Source organism: Trypanosoma brucei, chromosome 8 (genome assembly GCF_000210295.1).
Source record: "Trypanosoma brucei gambiense DAL972 chromosome 8, complete sequence".
Taxonomy (NCBI): Eukaryota; Euglenozoa; class Kinetoplastea; order Trypanosomatida; family Trypanosomatidae; genus Trypanosoma; species Trypanosoma brucei.
In genome coordinates this window covers 1,904,557-1,926,686 of record NC_026741.1, presented here as the reverse complement: position 1 = coordinate 1,926,686, position 22,130 = coordinate 1,904,557, and the positions used below count along the sequence as shown (strand labels likewise).

At 47.8% G+C, this 22,130-nt stretch overlaps 7 protein-coding genes across 7 annotated transcripts; all 7 read right to left on the bottom strand.

The window, feature by feature from the left end:
- Window positions 1-478: 478 nt before the first annotated feature.
- On the bottom strand, window positions 479-4,816 carry TbgDal_VIII7730 (hypothetical protein, conserved; the record flags this gene model as incomplete). Its single annotated transcript, XM_011777804.1, has 1 exon — window positions 479-4,816. The coding sequence occupies one exon, from the start codon at window positions 4,814-4,816 to the stop codon at window positions 479-481; it is 4,338 nt and encodes a 1,445-aa protein (XP_011776106.1).
- Window positions 4,817-8,188: 3,372 nt separating this feature from the next.
- Window positions 8,189-10,213, bottom strand: TbgDal_VIII7720 (hypothetical protein, conserved; the record flags this gene model as incomplete). The annotated part of the gene is made up of 1 exon (XM_011777803.1): window positions 8,189-10,213. One exon carries the CDS (start codon window positions 10,211-10,213, stop codon window positions 8,189-8,191), a length of 2,025 nt encoding a protein of 674 aa, XP_011776105.1.
- Window positions 10,214-10,643: 430 nt separating this feature from the next.
- TbgDal_VIII7710 (hypothetical protein, conserved) lies at window positions 10,644-12,353 on the bottom strand (the record flags this gene model as incomplete). The annotated part of the gene is made up of 1 exon (XM_011777802.1): window positions 10,644-12,353. The coding sequence occupies one exon, from the start codon at window positions 12,351-12,353 to the stop codon at window positions 10,644-10,646; it is 1,710 nt and encodes a 569-aa protein (XP_011776104.1).
- A 1,127-nt stretch (window positions 12,354-13,480) lies between these two features.
- TbgDal_VIII7700 (metal-ion transporter, putative) lies at window positions 13,481-14,884 on the bottom strand (the record flags this gene model as incomplete). The annotated part of the gene is made up of 1 exon (XM_011777801.1): window positions 13,481-14,884. One exon carries the CDS (start codon window positions 14,882-14,884, stop codon window positions 13,481-13,483), a length of 1,404 nt encoding a protein of 467 aa, XP_011776103.1.
- A 1,616-nt stretch (window positions 14,885-16,500) lies between these two features.
- On the bottom strand, window positions 16,501-17,484 carry TbgDal_VIII7690 (myosin heavy chain kinase A, putative; the record flags this gene model as incomplete). Its single annotated transcript, XM_011777800.1, has 1 exon — window positions 16,501-17,484. The coding sequence occupies one exon, from the start codon at window positions 17,482-17,484 to the stop codon at window positions 16,501-16,503; it is 984 nt and encodes a 327-aa protein (XP_011776102.1).
- Window positions 17,485-19,511: 2,027 nt separating this feature from the next.
- Window positions 19,512-19,805, bottom strand: TbgDal_VIII7680 (mitochondrial hinge protein, putative; the record flags this gene model as incomplete). Its single annotated transcript, XM_011777799.1, has 1 exon — window positions 19,512-19,805. The coding sequence occupies one exon, from the start codon at window positions 19,803-19,805 to the stop codon at window positions 19,512-19,514; it is 294 nt and encodes a 97-aa protein (XP_011776101.1).
- Window positions 19,806-19,956: 151 nt separating this feature from the next.
- Window positions 19,957-22,128, bottom strand: TbgDal_VIII7670 (hypothetical protein, conserved, (fragment); the record flags this gene model as incomplete). Its single annotated transcript, XM_011777798.1, has 1 exon — window positions 19,957-22,128. A coding segment is annotated over one exon (2,172 nt), but the record flags the coding sequence as incomplete, so codon positions are not given.
- Between the last annotated feature and the right edge of the window lie 2 nt (window positions 22,129-22,130).

The following is a 22,130-nucleotide window of genomic DNA, read 5'->3' as shown; positions in this document are numbered from 1 at the left end:
GATGGGTGAAGCTCCTTTGTGCCTATGTTCGTGTAAATGGACAAGGGGGGGGGAAATATCATGTTCAAAGAAGATAGAAACAGAGGTTCAAAAACTCTTTGCCCCGTTGAGCAAGTTGGGAACCATCGAAGATATTGCATCACCGACGCGCCACCAGCACACAAAAGTTTAGACGTGGCCAAAGGACTGCCAACTCAGTGGTAGTGATGTCCATTAAAGGTGGAGGCAAGACGCGTCATTATTCTTCAACCTCATGAGGCAATCTGTGGGTAGACCACATGAGCAGACTCATGCAAAAAGTCACAAATCAGTAACGGAGAATGACGAAAACTTTAGCAAACAAGTTGGTGGCTCTGCCGTGCAGGTGCATGAGGCTCTCCGCCGCCCTACTTTCTCATCGGCTTCCACCACGTCAGTTACCTCCTACACGCACGTGAGCAGATACGTTCGCCCATCCGCTTACCACATTGTGCTACAATTATAGACTACCGAGAATATGACCAAAGTATGCGTTGTTTCCATGTTCCTCTCTAAAGTATTCACACAGTTGTGGGCGGACGCGGAGTGCTTCGATGAGGACCTGATCTGGCAGGTTTACGAGGAAGCTGCTGCACTCACGGTAGTGCATCTCTGCGAAGAGGAGGACACCGCGCCACAGCTGAACATCCTTTTCCCATGTTCCGTCCTTCGCTAGTGGAAGTAAGACCTCCTGATGGACAAATCGAACGAGGTCCACGGCCGCGCGTGGTGGGTGGAGACCGCAGGCGAAAATCAGTGTTGCCATCAACTGTGAGGGAACTTTTGTAGCTCCAGTGTTCTTCATTAACTGTCGCACTGCCCCTTTGATTTCTGCTGGTCCGTAGAGGTATTCGGTCGTGCTCTCGTCGAAGGTCCGCCGCAGTTTTAGCAGCACACAAATCACCTCTTTCGTTGTGAGGGCACTGAGGGGAAGATTCTCAGCGATGCGCGAGGTTTCGCCTTCCGCTGTCCTTGCTTTTGCGTTGTTACCAACCACACTGCCATCAGGAGACTGGGGGCCGGAGGAACTGAGAATGCCACGTGTTTCTGCATGAGTCCTCATTGGTGTCTCCACAACAGTTGAGTGGGGAGAGGATTGATGAGCTTTGTTTTGATATGCATCCCCATCGCGTACTCCACGTGTAGCGTGATGCAAATAAACAAGAAGATCCACACGCGAAACCCCGCGTGGGGAGCCGTCACTAAACTGCACTGGTGAGCGGACAAGGACTTCTTGTGCAACATCGCGAATGAGCTGAGACATTTCCTCCTCGCTCATGCGCATCGACTCTGGTGTTGTGTCAATGTCCATTGTTTCCTCGGCCCGTTGCTGGAGCTGTTGTTCCACAAAGTGCAGAAACGAACGGAGGTAAGTCCTCTTAAGCTCCTCCATCGGAATGAGACTCATAAAAGGGGCAATAAACCGCACGTCGTGAAGGGACGCAGGCGATTCCTGCACGCTTACCACGTCAGCGGGCTCGCCGTTGCTCGCGAGAGCACCGTGATATACGAAAGGTATTTCGCTATTTTCATACATCACACGTGCGTGGCCGAGCAGAGCTGCGGCTATTCCCTCCAGATCCGCTGCTGATACCTCACCACCTTTCCCCATCGACCGTAGCTCAGCACTAACCGCCCACAATATCCTCTGAACAAGCATCGTGGCGCTGTTGCTGTACCGACGGAGATACGGCATCACATTCGACATGAAGGAGAGGGCGTCCGTTTGAAAGAGCCGCTGACACATGCGGCGCACGTCTACATGATCAGCAAGCAACTGGACCATGGCGGTGTTTTGCCGTTCGACGCACTCTTTAAACACGTCAAGAAGTGCTGGAATGAGCTCGCGCGGTTGCCGGGCACACAACATAAGGAATGGCCCAAGATGGCGGTCCAGTGCTTCGGTCAGCTTCTGTAACTCCTTCGCTCGAGTTTCCGCCGCATCACCTCCCGTCATGGTCGTTTCTCCTTCTTCCTGTTTCGCCACAGCACTCCCTGAAGACGTAACTGCTGTTGGGAGCCTAGTGACTGGTATGGCGGCTATTTGCCGCTTGGCGTGCCGCACAAGAAGGGTCTCCACATTATCGTCAATCACGCGCCGGCCGTCCAGCCCGACGGATGAGGCCAGTAAAGCACCTAATTGTTTCACTGCGAGGCGACGTGGATACTCACTCCTCGATGTAGTCATGTAGAGAAGGCTGTTTAGGGCGTAGCGTCGACAAACTGCGCGGCGCGCGGCGACACTTTTTAGGAGCCACATTCCCAGCAGGCAACGTGCCTTTTCCGGCGAAAGACAATAGTGTTTGTGCAGATAGTGCCAAACATAGCGAGTAATGCGAGGGCACTGCAACAGCAAGTCGAGAAGCAACACTGGCATCTCGCCTTCCGTCAGCACCTCCATCATGCGGCAGAGAAAGTGGCTATACACACAAGGGTTTTGTATAGAGTCCTCACGGAAGAAGCGCGAAGGACCATCCGTTGCCGACTGTGCCTCCTCACTACCACTTACGCGTTCACGGTGGAAAGAGTCGAGATCGTTTCCGCCAAACGAGCTACCATCGTCACGTGGCCGCTTGCGGTCAGTTAGCGAACTTTGCATATCCGGTGCCTGCAGCCAGTCAACTGGGTTTTCCGTATCAATAGTGAGAACTGCACGTGACTGTAGCTGCATCTCACCCCCCATGTTAGCAAAGGCAGAAGAGGGGGAAACCGCAAACATCAGCGCCTTGCCGTCATGTTCATGCACCGGTGCCTGTGCTGAGTATAGCATGAAGAGTACCTGAAGGGCCAGCTGGTACGCCGATGTAAGTGGTGGAACCTTCGCTACTGGGCTCCCTCCTCTCGTCTTCTGAAAACTACTCGCCGCAGCCAGTTCTTTTTTCAAGCGGGCGCAGACGGCATCTAACGCAGAATCCATCATCGACGAGGGCATCTGAGCGATTGTACGGGCAATGAGTGCTTGGGCCTCTCGCACACGACCCTCTTGCGCATCCACCAACAGATCGTATGCGTCAAGTAACGAGAAAAGAGCGGCGCGCTGCATCGTGGCAAGACCGGACTCATTGCTGAGCAGTTGTGCACCAGCCGCGTACATTGCCGTGCTTTCCTTCAAGTGCTCCAACAACCTGCCGACGGGAATATTTTCCACACCCTGCTGTTCAATACGACGAAGTCGCTGTAGTTCTGCCCTTTGTGCTCGTCGTACTGCTTCATACTGTTGCTGTTGAAGTCCCTGCATGTGCAGCAACTGAATTCCCTGCTCATTCATAATGTCAAGGCGTGAGATACTCAAGAACACCATCTCTACGAGAGCGTTCGCCGGGAGGGGCCCGACAGTACTCTTAAGGAGCGTCTCCCGTGGCCCTCCATCGGCACCATCTTCCATAAGCGTTGGGTCATCAAAGTCAGCCGCTGCGCCTTCATTAACTACTGCATCACTGCTGGGCGCAGGTAATATCTGCTCACACTCACGCAGCCTCGAGGTTGCTGACGAGGACGGTGCCTCTTCCCATTTAGCAGCACAAATGCGGTTATCGCCGCTAACGTCAGTTGCATTATTACAACCATTCTCAGCACCGACTCCGTCTTGTTGCAAATTCGTAAGTTTGAGTGGGTCGTCAACATCCAATTGCCCACCAAAGACACCAATGGCCGCTGTCACCGCACTTTCAATCGAGGGGAACACAGGCAGTTGCCGGTGGACCACTGAAAGCAGCCGGCGAATAGCCCGCTGAGGTCCAGCAGCGCGAAGCACATCAAACGCTGCCGCCGGTTTTTCCTGTGATTCGGTTCCTGTGGACTCTACAGATTTTTGTTGTTGGAGCACTAAATATTGCTGTACGGCCGTCAGCAAGCGGTTCGCTGCGAAACGCCCAACGACAACAATCGAGTCATCGGTTGCGCGTCCAGCACAATGCCACAGTAGCTCCTCTACCACACGAAAAGTGCTTACCAGCACTAGTGGCGAAACGGCCGTGCCATGTGCACCATTTGGTTGCGGTGTAACCAACAACCTTCCCTTACCACTGCTGTTATTGGTCACATGAGGACGGAGGGCGTCCACTGCAGTGGAAAGGGGCAAAAGCAACCCTTCAACGACCTGGCGCGCCGCCTGCAGGGCAGCTTCATTGCCTGTTCCGTCTTTCTGCATTTCCTTAACCGCTGCTAATGTCGCGTCCTCACTATTGGATACTTCCAGAAGCGAGAGAAGCAAGACACGCAGACAATCTATCACCTTCAGCTGCATGGCGGTGTCATGGCGTTGATGTTGTTTACTTACGAATTCGGAAGCGTTAGAAGGACCAACGAGCCGCTTCGCCATAACGAACCGGAGGGACTGCAATTCCCCACGTAGCGATGTGATGGATGAGCAATCTTCGGTCTCATTACTGCTTGGCGGCAGAGCTGATTTAAAAGCCACTGCAGCCGTCTGCCGGAAGAGAGCTGTCACGGCTTCTGTCAGAAGCGAAAACAACTGAACGTCACCTACCGTTGATATCTCGTTAAAAAAGAGCGCAAGAAGAATATAATCATCCACCGCAAGTTGGCAATTACCGCCCCCAACGTTTGATGCTGTGGCACATAGAATACTCCCGATAGCTTTCATCAGAGAGCACTGCAGCACCACCTGTGAGCTATCGGCTGCGCTGTACGTGTCGACTAATGTTGTGATGGTTTCTCTTAGTGCTTCACCATCAGCAACGCCCTTGGCTGCGTCTTCAGCGAGCTGTTGGACGGGACCGAAGTCTACTGCGGCTACCGTTACGGCCTGCCTTGCCGCTTCGATGAAGGCTTCCATGAAGTAAATCCCAACCCCAAACTTCCGTTTACTTCCCGAGAATATCTTTTTGTATTCTTTTTCCCAGCCAGCGGTGAGAACTTATGTAAGTGAGCTACAAATGTTGCAGAGCTGTCTTATGAAACTGTGCCCCCAACTCTTCTCTCGCCCTTAAGGGGGAAACCTATTTCTTGCTCTTCTTCGTTAATGTTACGGTTTTTTTTTTTTGTGATCGTGCCGAATGCGAAGTCGGCAAACAAATAATACGATTACGGTCCGCATCAGTAGAGACACACAAGAAAAGGAGAAAGACATGAAATAGGAAGAGCATACGAAGAGACTAAAAACAGTTGAAATAGGAGGTATACACATGCACATATAAACATATATATATATATATATATATATATATATATAGGTGTGTTACGCGCACAGCAGTACCGCTTTACGATGCGTATCTAACTTCCACTGTTTCAGGTTCTCTGAGAGGCATCCATTTCATTTCTTTTTCTGTGTGCGTGTATCTGACGTGTGTACTGAAAGGAGAAGGTTGCAATCCTCTTCTTTTACTTTTTGTCTGTCCCTCTTTACTACTTCATTTACTCAAACCGAATAGTCACATAATGGAAGGATGTCATCATTCCACTCCACTCCACTTCGTTCCATTGCATTCCATTCCGTTTATTCCTCTTCTTTCGTATGCACAAAGTTTCCACGAACGGCTGGAAAGAGACAAAAAAAAAGATTGGATAATGAAAACGTGGGACATATTCATACAAATCAGAAACCAGAAACATAGAGAAAAATAACGTAACAAACACGGCAACTGCAAGCAATGAACAACCAAAAGAAAACAAATGAGGAACTGTATCAGAAAGCGAAAAAAAAGAAAAGAAAAAATAACAAAACAGAAGAGATGAGTTACCGTATAGTTGCTGTATGAAATGACAAAGTAATTCATTATTCCTCTCTTTAGCTTCTTATTGTTTCCCATACAAAACGAAACGAAAAAAAAAGTATAAACATGTGACCTCCCCCGAGGGCGGTCGATGCGGGAGAGGCGCAAATTCCTGCTCGTTTATCCTGTTCAACCTTTTCTTTCATCCCTTTTTTGTATCTGTTTTATGTTTCACTCATATTTCTATGTGTTTGCGTATAAATGAATATATGAGTCTTTGTGTTGGCTTCCACTCATTCATTCATAAAATTGTTTTATTTCCTCTTCCTCCCTCAATGTCACAGGGACTGACAGGGTAATGCGTCATTTTTTTTTGTTTTTTTTTTGTTTTTAGCATCACTCCACCCAATGTTTCCCGTCTCTCTTTGACAAAACTCAGTTTTTCCTCCTTTTTCCTTTCAAATAGCCACAAGCCCCCCAAAATTGTTATATTTTATATGACTTGTAAATAAATATATATATATATATATATAAAGTTTTCACAATTTGATTTTTTTTCATTTATTTATTCGTTTATTTATTATTATTATTATTATTTTAGGGGGTGGATGGGGAGCCGCCGTCAAGTGGCAAAAACCATATGCGGCTAAACAAAGTATACCCCCCCCCTTTCTTTAAAAATAACAACAAAAAAAAATGTGCGCATTCAAAAGAAAAAGAAACCAATACGGGAGATAAAAGGCAGTGAACCTAATAAAACAAAAGAGAAAGGGGAGGGGAAAAAATTGGAAAAAATAAAACAACAAAACGAAGTTCAAAAGAGAAAAAAAGAAAATAACCGACAACACGAAAAAATATGGAGGAGGCGTCAAGTTCAGTGCCGGTTAGCGTATATTTGAGAAAAATAAGAAGAAAGCAGCGGTAAACATTAAGAAGGAGATGTACCGTACACGTAATTGAGAACAAAAACCTTTCCTTCCCTTGTTCATGAAAATATAAATAATGATAATGACGATATAATTATAATATAAATGTAAATATTTGCCATTTTTTTCATGTTTCATTTGTTAAGTTTTTCTTCACTCATTCACTCAGGAATGTCAAGCAATCGAATCAAAAACGATATCATAACCATAACCATAAACAAACAAACAAAAAGAAAAAAAACGGAAGCGATAGAAATAAAAGAGGGAAAAGAAAAGAATTATGAATGAAAAAGTAATGTCTCACGACAGGCACCGCGTCACGCATCGAAAGACACGGACGGGAAAACAATCAAAATCAAAAATAGAGAGCAAGAGGAACACACAAAATAAAACAAGGAAAAAAGTATGCGTGTTAAGGCGTTTAAGTGCTGGGCAAAGTTGAATCAAATTGGTGACTGGTGACACCGGCATTTATAATAAACAAAAATAAAAATAAAATAAAAAATGCACGCAAACACATGGAAAGCATAAAAGTGAGTTTATGCGCTGCGAAGTGAGGGATTGAACAAGACCGGCATATACACACACGTGCACACAAAGCCGTACAAATATGAAACATATAAGTATATATATATGCTTTATTTATACAAATTGACTTGCGTGAATCATATGAATCTCTCTTATTTTTACAAAGTTTTGTGTTTGATTTGTTTATTTTTCTGCTTTATTTTTTCTATCTTGATGAGAGAACAACCGATATCTTCCCCCGTCTCCTCCTTCCTCTTTTAGTTTCTTCTTTTGTCTTTTTTTTTTGTTTTAAATTATCTTTTCTATAGTTCATCCGAATAGTCGCAAATCATATTGGAAGGGAACCATAAATTGAATCAGGTAAACGTAGAAACAACAACAATAAAAAAAAAAAAGAACAACAAAAAGAGGCAACAACATGAAACAAAGCAAAACCAAAGAAAAAAGCAGATAATAACAATAACAATTAAAATAATGATAATAACAAATGAAGGTGAGGGAATTTAAGAAGAAGCACACGTGAAATGTATACGTGTACGACACCAACAGGCCAAAAATCAGTTGTTGTTGTTGTTGCTTTTGACATACCAACGAAAATAAATAAAAGAAATGGAAGGCGCTTCCCCGAATGTTTTCCCTCTTTGTTTTTTTTTTCCTTTCTTTTATATTTGGGGATGTACCGCCATGCCACAACGAAACGAACGTGAAATACAGCACGAGCTAAAGCACACAATCAAACCAAAGGAAAATCGTTTAGGGAAGCAAAACAAAACAAAAAAAAAAGAAACTCGTTTTGGGCCATACGTTGGGAAGCGTTTGAACACAGTGCTGAGATAAACCACTGAGGGTCCACTCTTTCAAATACAAAAGTACATATATATGTATGTATATGTCCATATGTATGTTGTTTGCTTGTGTGCGGTCTTGCATGTGTTTATGTTGTTATTTCCCCATCTTTAGATATGCTTTTTTTTTCTCTTCCTTTTTTTTTCGTTTTTAATTGTTAACACAGCCCCTGTTTATTCAAGCACTTGGAAACTGCTAGCATAGCGCAACGTGGCGCAGCACAAATCCTGGTGAAACCCTCACAGGGATATTCTCTGGTGGGTAATTGAACTGACGTTGCGCCACATCAAACCACCGCTCACACATTTTCATCCAACCACTGATATCATACGGAGTGCATGGTAGCCCTTGTCGGTTATCACGAACATATTCCCCTTCCACTTTGTAATGGTGTTGCTGTTGTTGGTAATGGTACTGTTGTTGCTGGCGTTGCTGCTGCTGCTGCTGTTGTTGTTGTTGTTGTTGTTTTCTTCGCCTTCGTGACTCTTCCTGCTCCCGCATTTCAGGTAACGGTGTGCGTGGAGGAGGCGGAAGGCGGTGGGTGATATTCCATTTGCTTGCGTAGTGATACCACAGAGCCGCTCGCCGGTCACAACATGAGGAGCAGTAAGGTGATAGTTGCGATAATGAATACAATGATGATGTTGTGGTGCCCGCGGCATCATATGAAGGAGGAAAGGGTAGCCCCCGTGGTGGCGACGGTGGCGGAAAGAAGTCCGCGTGGAAGTATAATAAATCACTGAGGTATTCACTGTACGCTTTGGTCTGCTGCTGCTGTTGTTGTTGTTGTTGTTTCTGACCGTCACCACCTCTCGCAGTTGGCTGCTGGGCATGTTTGATTTGAATAAATGGCGAGTTTTGTTCATTGCCCCACGACTTGCCGGTCCAGACAGATATACACGTGTTGTTGGTCGCGCCTGTGGCGTTAGAAAAATGAGCCATTTTAAGGCTGGAGGTGTTGCCCATGGAACTGTAACAATATGGTGGTGGGGAAACTGGTGAAGACATGGGATTCCCCTTCAAGGTACGCTCCTGATGGTTTCGGTCAAAGCCCCCCTGTTGCTGTTTCTGCACTGGTTGTCTTGAAGGGAGTCGTGGTTGTCCTTCCATGATATAATTCGCCAACGACAAGGTGCCGAGGGGTAAACCTGCGGCCGCAATGATACTCGCGGCTGCAGCTTCGAAACCGATTGTTGATGATGCTGAAGAGGTAGCCATGGCCGTGGCAGCTGTCTGCCTGACAGGAGGTAGGGCCTTTCCGGCGTTGGTACCACTGCCGTGGCTGACAGCATTGATGTTGTAAACGTTGCTTATGTGGGCATTGCCGTCGTTACTGTTGGCATTTTTGTACCTCATGCGACTTGCCGTGTAGACTGTGGCTCCAGTAGGCGCCTGTGGGTTCACGGCGCCGCTCACACACGTGAAAGACTGCGTCCACTCCCCGTTTGGAACCGTTATTGTTGGCGTTGTTGTAGGGGCCTTCCTCTTGTCACCTCTTTCCACATCGGCATCACCACTAGTCATTGGAATCCTGCCGTAGGCGCTGTGCGTGCTGTAGACGTGGCTATATTGACTGTTGTTCCTGTTGTAGTTGTGACTGTAGTCAACATTTTCACCGCTGAAGCCGCAGCTATTGTTACCTTTGCAGTTGTATCGGCAGTAGTAATCTGGCCAATTATCTTCCTTGTTCTCAGCGTCTTTCTCCTCAGGACTGTTGTTTTTGTGACCACCACCACCACCACAACCAATGACACTGTCACCGATAACAACATCATTCCCGGCAATGCCACCAACGGCATTCTCGTCCTCGTCCTCATCGTCTTCCATGAAGAGTGGGATATTCACCGCTTGATGATTATGTTTGGCGATACCCGCGCCTCCCACTAGCTGTTGGAGTGGGACTGTGTAGTTTATGGTAGGGCGGCTGTGCTTTTCGCGGACGTGTACGTTCAACACGCTGCTGGTTGCACTCAATTCGTCTTCACCGCTCGGCCACCATCTTCCAGGCTCTTCATCGTTACCGTTATTATTGTTATTATTATGATTGCCGTAACTGTCGTTGGTATTACTTCCGGCGCCATGACTTTTGCGGTGGGGGTTGCTAAAGTGGCTCTTGTCCTCGTGGACGTCATAAACACTCCAACGCGCAAAGTACGGCGGGCTTCCCGGGCCTCCATCTTGTCCCTCCGAAGGTTGGCGGGTGAAACCACGGGACTTCATTTATTCCCCCTTTCCTCCTTGTCTTTTGCACTTCCTTATAAATATTTAAGTATTTCGATAATGCGTTTCCCTTTGCCAGGCTTTCGGTTGTCAACTTTCGATGCAATACAGGTGAAAGAAAAAAAACAAACAAAGAAGAACCATGAGTCGCGGCGAGACGACACCAGGTGCTTAACATCAGAGACATTCATCGCTTCACTCATTCCATCCTCTTACAACCGTTCTTGTAATCACTAACCAACCTATTTCCGATCTTACAAATTACTCGCTTCAGGTGCTTTTATTCCTCCCTCCCCCCCCACCAGTATCCCTCTTACGTTTGCTCGGGGGAGAATCTCTGCATGTTTCCCCAACGAGAGGTACGAACCTCGGTCCCCACTTGCAGAAGGAAACCCTCAGCTTCGCCCATCATCGACCCGTCACCAAAAAGCTACAGCCGCAACACATCCATCGTCGTCACACGACCCCTGCAGTTTGCACTACAGATGTAGTGGAGCATCAAATCTGAGCTTTTTCCACTCGCACTGATACTGTTATTACTGCTGATGCCTCTTTTATCCACATTCCAAGCGATAGCGACACCCGCCGCATCCAATGAAAAGAGGGTTCTGCCAGCACAATGCAGTGCTTTCACACGCGTTGAATGCTTTGTGGGGTGACGTCTCGAATGCTGTGACGCATCAGAACCAGCGGCAAAGCTGCCAGTCGTATCCCCGCTGCTGTTGTTAGTACCGCAAACTCCAACGTTACCGCCCTCACTACCATGTGGAATACGCCGTTCTACGATCCCCGGAACGCAAACCCCCTGCCATGGCCCACAGCAGCATCGTACGTTTCCCGACTCATCACCAATCATTATGGTTTGTTCGTCCATGAAACAGAAGGTGTGCATCTCATTGTGCGGCTGCAGCGGAGAAGGAGCCCGGTAGTGCGCCACAGCCCGCATCGTGGCCGTCTCATAAACAAGTAGAGCGTGACTGGACAGAACGGCGAAGTAAGAACCTACTGGGGAGAAGTGGACCTCACGTGGCTCGTCGTGCCGCTCCCACTTCGCCAGCTTCACCGGCCTCCCGGGCTCATCGCTGTTGCTTGTTGTTTGTACAGCAGCCGGAGACGCGACATTATCCCTTCCACCTTTGTCTTTGTTGGCACTGTATCGACTTATTGCTGTTGCTAGTGATGTACTGTAGCGCCATTTGCTTAGTAACCGACCCCTCAACAAGTCTACAACTACAATATGGTGGTCTTCTGCCGAGCATGTAATGGCCAGCGCCGCACCGGAACCGCCGTCATTATTGCTTCCCGGATGTAGGGCAATGCTAGAGATGCATTTCTCATGTAATGGAATAGCCGAGTTGATGGACCAATCACGTGTGCGGTATGTTATAAGCTGCCCGTCAGTACAACCACACAACATCAGCTGTGAGTTACTCGTTATCTTCATGCAACGTACTTCACTGGGTGGTGAGACGTGACCCAAATCGGTAAGTCTGAGAGCTAGAGGCTCAGCGCTGCTGCCGCTATTTGTTTCTGCGGAAGGACCAGCAAAAGCCAGGGTTTCTTCCATTTCCCCACCGTTCTCACATGGTTCACCACCTTTCTTCAGCCTTTTCGCTTGCCGTTTTTGCTTCTTTTTCAAGAGCTTCAGTTGCTTTTGAACGCTGTGACTTTTATTGGTGAATAGAAATACCCGCTCATCCGTGCCCGCCGAAGCCATATACTTCGCCCCGCCCCCAGCTGTGACAGCGTTGATGCATCCGACATGGTGCTTGATGGAAAAAAGCAGGCCGAAGCGGCGACGCCGGTAGAGCAACCCCGCCATGACGGAGTGATATGTTCCAATGACCAGCAGGGCGCTGCGACACTCTTCAGTAGGGACTTTCGCCTGCACTTGATCCACCACCGGACTCTTCACTTGCTGCGCTGCCGTTGGTGATGATGATGCAATCGGTAAATTTTGCTTTTCCTCTTGTTGCCGCCGCCGTTGCTGAAGTTGGTCCTCATTCCCTTCACCTGCATTATCCGTCTTTTTCTTCGGTTTCAGTTTCTTTTGTTTGAGTGCTACCGCTGAAGAGGCCGCTGCTGCACCTGCATGCCGGGGGCGCTTTTGACCGTTCCGCTTCTCACTGCCGCTTTGCATGATTCAAACGAGGTCCACCCTTCCTTGCTCGCTATAGATGCCTATATGACCGTTTAAATAGAGGTCAGTAATTGCAGAGGAAGTTGATGACAAAAAAATAAATAAATAGAGATTTGTATAGTTCCCATCAGCACTACGACAGTGAGTGACAACTGAAATACCCATTTGTTAGAAATGATTGTTTGTGCAGAGCAATCGCGTACTGAGTTACCCCTTATTGACCTCTTGTAACGTTTTTTTTCCTTCTTTCATTTCGACAAACGGTGCCGTAACGACACATTTTGTGCTCGCATTCCTTCTTCATATCATACCTCTTGCGTTAATCCATGAAGAAAATTGAGGGGGCCCAACGGAGCAAAAAACAAAAACAAAAACAAAAACAAGAAGGGAATGAGGAATCGAGCAACTGCAGTTGTTGAAATAGTAGTTGAGAGGGAATGAGTACAGGTATAATGTCGGTGGAGGTAATAAATACGTCATTATCCCCTTGGGGTTCCTTCTTCGTTCGCCCTATCCACACTTTCTTCATATCTTTCCTACATTTTTCCCCGTTGAACAGTCAGCACAAAACAGACATCATTTGCTATCAATCCATATACAGTGTAGCCCCACAAAGTGAGGGATTTAGTGGCGAAGAGAGCATTTTCACGTCTGCTTACAAACGGTTTTGTTTGAAAGTGTGGGTACTTTTTTTTCCCTCTCCTTCATTGGGAGAGAAAAAGTGATGTTTTATTAGTGTAGATAAAAGCAATTTAACAACGGAATGTCAAGCAGGTGAGCAGAAAAAAATAAAATCAAACCTTTCACCTTCAGCTCTGTGAGCCGGCTCAAAGAAGAGAGGTATGCACAGAAAAAGAAAAAAAGAATAAATAGTAGACTACTTGAAGGAGCAATCTTCGCTTCATACCAGCCACATTTTATTTCCCTCATACTGTGTCGTTATTAAATGTGTTAATGCCGAACGACGCTTATGCACAAAAATAGAAACGGTCCCCGAAAAAGAACTTATAACGGATGATGGCTAAAGTAGAAATAAAATGAGTAAAATGATAACATGCTAAAACAAGCACATTTTTTTTTTCACTTTACTGGTTCAACATTTGAACGTCGCATAATTATGAAGTGATTTAAACTGTTCCACAAGTTGAGTGACATAGACCTGCCCCATTTTCCACCGTGTCCACCTGAATGGTCGTATGGGTGATGCCAAATCTCTTGCAAACCTCCTGTGCCTTCTGAAGGGCTGCGTCCTTATCGTCCGCCTCAAGATGAACCGACAGCGCTGCGTAGTCGGAGGCAATCGACCACACGTGAAGGTCGTGTACGCCTTCAACACCTTTAATACTGCGCAGGGCACTCGACAACTCGGAGTAGTTAATTCCCGGAGGGGTACTCTCCATGAGAATTCCCAGAAGGTCCCGCAGCAACGGTCGCGTCATGTTGAGCGTAATGACGGCAAACAGTAGCGAGCACAGCGGGTCTGCAAGGTTGTAAATGGAGTAGCGATATGATGGAACACCGTACGAATAACGGTTTGCGACATAAATGAAGATTCCAGCGAGGATGACGCCGAGAGACTGGACACAATCACCCAACGCATGAAGCAGAGCAGCGTGAACGGCGAACCCTCTGCCACTGTGACTGTGACTGTGATCATGACCTTCACCTTCACTTCCGCTGTGCCCGTATCCATGTCCATGGTCGTGACTGTGATTGTGCTCAGTATTCTCCTCGCATAGTGAATCCTCTTCTTCCCCGTTACCGCTATGGCTATGATGGTGTGATCCACCAAAATGACTGTGGCCGTGCGAACCACCGAAGTACAAAATAGCGGCGCATACAACGTTTACCACCATCCCTAATACACCCACCACAACCATGATGGGTGAGTCGATACTTGTACACATTTCCATATGCGTCGCCTCTCTCAGCGCTCCGTCCTTGTCGACCGTAGGGCGCTGTGAAATATTACTGAAGCCGTAATAGCTGATGCTATTAATTCGCTTGTACTGTTGAGCAGTGGTAGCAAGCATAGCATGGATACGGCTACACTTCACTACAGTCCACGACCGGTCCAAGCCCTCCATGACAATCCAGACGACAAGGGCCCAAATGGAGAAGATCGACACAAGCGTTCCGATGACTTCCGCACGATGCCAACCATAATTGTACTTCCCGCAGGAAGAGCGTGAGGCGGTACAGAGGCTCACAACACTCATCGCGTAGGCGCCCACGTCAATGAGGAGGTGCGAAGCATCGGTGAGAAGTGCGAGGGAATGCGCGAGGACACCAAAAACAAACTCCACAGACATGAAAACAAAACAAAATAGGAGAGCGCTCAAAAGCACTTTCGACTCGCGGCGCCGCCGCATCTCCGTTGGTTCCACATGAGCTTGTCTTCCGCCACCCGACTTGCTCATCGGGGAATGTGGCGTTGAAGTTGTTACTTCTACAGCCGTTGCACTGTAACCTGTAGCCCGCCCGGCCCTAACGGGAAGGAGTTGATGTTGCTCACGGGGTTTCTCCACCATGTTTTTACTTTTATTCTTATGGGGGTTATTAAGTTACTTTTCTGAGTGCCGTATTTCCAATACGCACGGCGATGAGAGCCCAAATTTCTTTTCTCAGCGTCTGTGGTTTCGTTTGATTTGAGGTAGCGCTTACCCTCCTTTGTCCTTTCCTCTCCCTGATGTTTAGTTATCAAGTGAGAAAAAATTAGAGTAGTACCAACCACACGTTCGCGGCTGAAGATACGGCTCGGCCTTCTTTACCCTCGGCGGAGAAATAATGAATATTAGCAACCGCAGAAAAAGAAAGAAAAACAATAAGAGGAGGGGAAGTGAAGAAGGAAAATGGGAGAGTTAAGCAGACTACCAAGTAAATGATGTGTGCATATATGTGTGAAGCAATTGAATAAAATGAAACTTAATACACGCATGCAGACAAAGAAAAAGTGCGTGTGTTAACTTCGGTACTGGAATTACGCTATTATGTCCCTCATTGGAACCACCAGGGCTATTTTGGCGGGTTGTCCTCACGACGACGCGAGCTCCGCGTCCATGCTATGAGTATATTCTTATTTTTTTTTTTTCAAGTGATCCAAAGAAATAAAAAAAGAAACCTAATCATGCGGGGAGAGTATCCGTATTCGCGACGGCGGCCTCTCGACTGCCTCTCACACTTCCTCTACCTGCCCGAGGAGGTACGGAAACCCAACAAGTACATAAAAAATATGGGTAGTGGAAGCTGTTGAGATGAGAAGGTTGCGCAAAAAAAAAAAAAAAGAACACACATACAAACAATGCCAACACGCCCACACGAGGAAAGAAAAGAAAATGACTGGAAGAGAAATCATCAAAACCAAGCAGCGATAAAGAGAAAGGAAACGGGCACAAACGAGCTGATGTCCCACTGCGGGAAAGTACTGTTACTAACACCAACTCCCAACTGCCTCGCATCTTTTCGTTATCCTTTTGTTTTCCTTTTTTCTCCATATCTTCCTTTTTTTTTCTCCATAAAGGCGGTAAAAAGCATCATACTTCAAATCACGCTCAAGCAAAGCACCCCTTCCCTATAATTAATTAACACTGAACGGCTACTGAGTCCAAACAGATACAGAAGCATTAGTCGGTACCGTTAACAACACGCGGGGCATATCCACGCGCGTTAACTAGGAGTAACGATAGCAGCAGTTGCCAAACTATCTCTCTAAGTTGTGGCAAAGGTGCTGACACACAAAAGTCTCCAATGTCGATAATGATGGAAAATGACATAACAACTAACGGGAGAAACGATGATGAGAACACTGCCGCGGTGAAGACAGCGTTCACAACGGTAATGCACAGGGTCCAACTAACGCCACGGAAGCATAACGTACAAGGGAACAAAGCGAAAAAGCTTCTCCCACCCCTCTTTCTTAAAACGTTTTGCCCTGAATTATCGCGCCATCTGTGAGGGATGCACTATGATGCGAGCAGCGTTTGCAGCAGCAACAACGGCACCACCTTTGGTATTTGTAACAATACCAATGACGACGTTGGTTGCAACCGCAGTCCGGACAGCTGTAGAAGCAACACTCATTTCTCCCGTCTTCCCTTCTGGCTTGTGAATACCAAGTGTATCCACCCACTTCCACACCCCCTTTCATTCAGTAAGTGACACGGGACAGCTGCAGCGCGTGCTCAAACTTTTCCTCTTCTGTCATCTCAGATATCGGTTTAGGAGGTGGAATGAAATCCTGTCGGAGTTGGGCCCGCAGGTACGCATAAACGTTTAACTCCTTTGCTTCATCACTAGACTCCGGCACCACACCCGTCAGCGGCTTCAGATCCAAACCCTCGCAAATTTCGTTGCATTTGTGATTAACCACAAACTTCGTAATGCCCTCCACGCCCATGTTTCCCAGCCCGAGGCCCCGACCGTCCTCCGTGTGAATTTGCGGGTCTGTCAACAAGTCATTGACGCCCTGAAGATCGCACAAAAGCATCGAGCCCACACTATCTACGAGAGTGAAATGAGAGAAAGCTTCAGCCACGTGCAACATATACTGACGCTTCCGTTTCTGGGAGTCCGTTTTGCAGTGCTTATCATCCTCATAGACGTCACCGTAGTTGCTGTTATACTTTGTGAAGTGTCCCCCAAGTTTGGGTTCCATCACGAAAAGAACATCTCCCGTGTCGACTGTGCGGTGGGAGAAGAACCCATCCTTCAGCCGGCGGTACTCGCGGGGGATGATATTACGACTAATACGCAACACCTGACACTGTAAGAATGATATGCGCGGTTTGTTAGGTCCACGGAAGGGAGCCTTGTTGAAGTTGTTCGCAAATTCTTCGCAGAGACACTGCGCTTCCCCTTCGCAGAAGTAATCCTCTTCCTTCACGTCACTCACAACCTTAAGGAACAACTTGGCGATGCAGCGCGTGCGGCTGCCGTCATCTTCGATCTCCTCAACCTCATAACAGACCCGCATGCCACCCTTAGCAAATGGTTTGAGTGGTTTGATGATTTGAACGTTGGTGTCCGACACAACCCATTCCTTCCTCCGAAAGCTGTAAATATATTTCGTGGCGCTACAAATGCAACTCGCGCCTGTGGGCTTTGGAGTCGAATCTCCTCCTGCTGACTGCATTAGCTTAACCAAAATGCGAACTGCCAAACGTATAGATAAATGCACGTGTAGTTGTACGAGTGATGCTCAGAGAAACAGTGCACTCCTGCAATATAAGAACGAGGGAAGAACGTATATGTATGCCTATAAATAGTTTTCCTCCTTTACAATGTGATCCTACCTGGGCCGCCTTTTGGTCGGGCGCCGCACAGCGCTATAAGGATTCCAGTGGAGCTCCGACAGCGACCGGGACGGCAGCGGCAGCGCGGCAGGCAATAATTAAAATAAAAAAGTAAGAAAGGGGAAGGGGAGACATGCAGCGATGGGGATGAGTAGCGTTGCAAGTATCGAACAATGACAGCCGAGCAACTGACAACATTTGTACAACACAAAAAAAAAATGAGAAAAAGGCAGGATCAATTATTATTTGCCGTACGTCTTTGTGTTCTCCGCATCACCTTCACGTGCGCACGTGTGTGCGTTTGTGTGTGCATGCACGACGGAAGAAGTCAGCCGAAATAGATATTCGTCGATATCACCGCATTTCATTCGTTGTTTCACTCGGCATCTGCAGCGTAATCCCATTAAGTTCTTTGCTGAGCTTTACCTGGCACGCGAGCCGCGACGTCGGTGTCACCTGCGGCGCGAGGTCCAACATGTCCATTTCATCCTCCGATGCCGCTGTCAGCTTCCCAAAGTCCTCTTCGCGAAGGATGACGTGACAAGTGCTACAGGCGCATGTCCCGTCGCAGGCGGCTTCAATGTCCACCCGAGCAACGTCACGAAGCGCCTCCATCAATGTTAAACCACTTGGGGCAGAGAATGTAATCTTTTCCCCCTCAGCGGTTGTCACATTGACGCGGATTGCTCCTGAAGTTGAGGACCCATCGTTGCCACTGTTGCTGCTATCGTTATTTTGATTATTACCACCGCCTCCACTGTGACAAAAGCGCCCCATAAAGGTTGTAAGTAACCCCTGACGCTGAAGGAAGCCCCGACCACATGATGTTCCTAAAGTGCCGAAAGTTGCGGAAAGCATACCCTTATGTAGCACTGTGGTGGGTCACAGCGCAGTTGTGTACAAACTGCATTGGTGTTAATTGTCGCAAAAGAACGAGATTAAAGTTTTAAAAAGAGAAACGCAAGACAAAAAAAAAGAGGTGAACGCACAGCAAAATTACACTGACAAAGTCATGTAACCACAAAATGCAGTTGGAGGCTTCCGCAGTTGCAGGGTCACGAATATCGTGGAGAAGACGTTCTCGCAAACGAATGCATTTGAAATTCTCTACAAATGCGCCCCACTAATCCCGTCATGTCCCTTCACGAGCCTAAACATCCTCTGTGGACCAATCTCCACCCGTTTCACCACCCCAAACGTAATATAATGCTAAAATTCCTTTACTTGAAAATAACAACAACCAGAAAATAAATACCCCCCGTCGTATGCGGTGCATCAATATGTAGAACAAACTTCCACACGTCGAATTGACGCCCCTCTCACCTTGCAACCGCGGCGGGGTGAGTCAGGCATCTCCTCCATTCTTAGACAAAAAGAAAAAAAAATAACAATCGAACGAACAAAACAACACCTAACAAACTTTTTCCAATCGCTTGCCGAGTATCAAACCACAATTGTGGCAAGGGGTTGCTCACTCCTACGCACGGATCTTAAAGTGACAGTCGCATATATTTCCCTACCCTTTTCCTTCAATTCCGATAGTTAAAGTAAATAAGCGAATAAGTGGACAAGAACCCAGTCACAACCAGTGAGAACTGCATTGCTCCCTCGTGCTTTGATTTGATTCCTCCCATAGCATCACACCCTCTCCCCCATTTTTTTTTTAAAGTCCCGTTGACGTTACACCAACGTTGGCCACAGCTTTGGGTCAACGCACACATCGACGCAATGAACTATATCAAAGTATTGGTGGTAGCAGTGAGGCTCCTTTTCTGAAGGGATATCCTTGATGCGCTCGAGGCAGGCATTGTAGGCGAGCACTTTATGTTGGCAGTTGTTCGCCAGGCAGTCCTTTTCAAGATCAAGTTTAATGTCGCGTGGTTCCTCGTCGGCCATAAAAGACTTCTTTTTTTTTTTGCACTGTGCTTCGTATGTTTATGGGTGTGACTGCTTGGCTTTGCTTCGGGGGGTGTAGGGAAAGTAGCGAGGTGGGTAAAGGCAAACAGTAGGTATAAGAGTAGCACTGTGGCGAGAAACAATAAAAGAAGAAGAGGGACGGGAGCAAAATGTCCCTCTGCAACTGCATCTCTGCATTGGAGAACCTTTTTTTAGTTGCAACATCACCAAAGTAAAAAGGTGGAAACGGTACGGGGAGCGTCATGCAATGCGAAATCGCAACGCTGGAAGAAATTCCTCGAATACATAACTTCAACACACAACATCTAACGAAATGGGAGTTATTCTATAATATACCATATTGGTGATGTCGACAAGAGGTAGAGCAAAGCAAACGACAACTCCGGTTCCAACCATTACATGATGCAGCACGGTCCTGAGTATCTTTCTCTAGCAGCCTCATGTTTTTCTTCCTCCACAGCCCTCGCATGGTCTCGCCTTTTCTTCTTTGCTGCTGCAATGGTTCGCTCACTCTCCTCGAGCAGCTTTCCAATCGGAGCACGAGATATGCGCAGCCGCACTAACCCATCACTAAGTGGTCCACCGCTTAACTGAAACCACCGGTCCTGCGCCGGGGTGGCGGACATAAGACTCGCCGGCTGCGTTGCATTTGGCACGAACAGATCAGGTTGCGGGTTCTGTGACCACAACTCGTTAATATCCATAAGGTCAATGTCCACGTAGCCGAAGGCGGCGCGCTCGTATATAACCACACGGATACGATCAAATTCCCGTACGAAGAGTAACGCGGCCGTGGCTGGGTTGCTTTCGTCCCACTGCATGTTCTGCCTGTGCATTAAGTATGGTGTGCGGAAGGTTGGTTGGTCGTATACGGTTAGTGAGCGCTTCTCCGTAAAGGGTGTCTTTTCGCATACCCACACCTCACCGTGGCACTTGAATACGTGTGGCAGCTCCGGTTGCAGATGCCGCACCTCAAGAAACTGCACCCTCACGGCGTGGTAGGAAAGCACTCCACTGGAAGCTCGTACCTGATCCCACATAGAAGTCTGTGTGTTTAGCTGCGGTTGGAAGGTTTGCAGTCGTAGTGGGTTATTAATATTCTGATCCGCACTACTTCGAGTTGCTAAATTGCTGCTAGGCTTGTTCCGACAGTACTTTGCTATGCAGCGCATATACGGCATCATTTCCACAAACCCTTTTGCATTGCTGATGGGAACGTACTCGTGAATGGGGAGGTACTGAAACACGGAAACAACAGTATCGCTTTCTGGAAGCGGATCAGCACCCGCTGCATTCCCGTCCTCCTCTTCCGTTGCTACTTGAGCGTCGGAGTCACGTGGAGATCCGCTCGAATTTCGCCGTTCCACTTCCTCCAACCCCCCTTCAGGCTTCTGAGCACAAGCCTCCGGGTAGAGTTCCCTAAGCGGAGCTTCTGCAGTTTTGACCATCATGCCGAGCACCAGCGCACGCACGGGAAACATCTTACCGTCGGCTCCCTTGTAGGTGTGTAAGAGGCGTGAGGACAACTCACTAACCTTTGGAAGGTTGTCCGCTGACTTGGAGCCTTGCAGCTGCGCTTCCTTCAACCTTTTTCTTTCCTCATCTGCCCGCTTTATTTCCTCATGAACATTCCAGCGGTCTACTTCAATGGCGTTCGGCCATGCTGCTGTGCGATTCTGCAGCCGCATGTAGAACTTAGGCACATCCATAATGCTCCTTGTGCTACGGCCGCCCTCTACGTAACACACACCGAATATAATTGTGTGCACCTCCAACGGGAGGCGGTACGTGACTAGGTCAATAAATTCTTCATCGCCCACGGCACTATATCCATTAATCGCATCCCCCGAATGACGTGCGGTGTGTGGGAATCTCGATTGTAGCTTAACCGGTTTTGGGTTAATGTGGTCTACGTAATTATTCTTTTCGTCTAAAAACACCATGAAGGAATCTAAATCGTGATCACCACCCCAACCAACCCCGAACCGCACATCCGAGAGCGGCTGCCGCAACGCCCCGTATGAATCCTTTGATAATGAGTAGTCTGGAAGTTGCCAGACCGCATTAGTGCGGGAGTTCACCTCCACTCCAAGGACGTCCATCATGGTGGGTAGCGTGTCTACAAAAGTGTAACCAAACGTCCGGATGTTCAGCTCTCGCAAGTCCCATAACTGACGAGAACCCCCGTCCATTGTTATTGTTCCATTGGCACTTCCAGGTGCTGTGCTACCGCTGAGCCTCGTAGGAACGCGGCAGAGCATGCACGCCAAGTTTGCCGTGCCATTTCCAGTGGCGTGCTTCAGATCAATTGTCCCCACCTGTTCATTTGTCATTTCATTCACCACAACAAGCTTGACAGTGGGTAGTACAGAAAAGTCAACTCCGGTGTAGCTGGTCACAACGAGAAATATGACCGCCGCCTCGGACGGTATCTTGTGCATCACGAACGTTACAGACTCGTCGCACATCTCGCGAGAATTTTCGCTACGAAACGCTCGTCCATCTTCATCAAATATGCGACCTCCGCCACGCTTGTCATTCAGCACCTCCTCAACCATCTCTAGCTCCG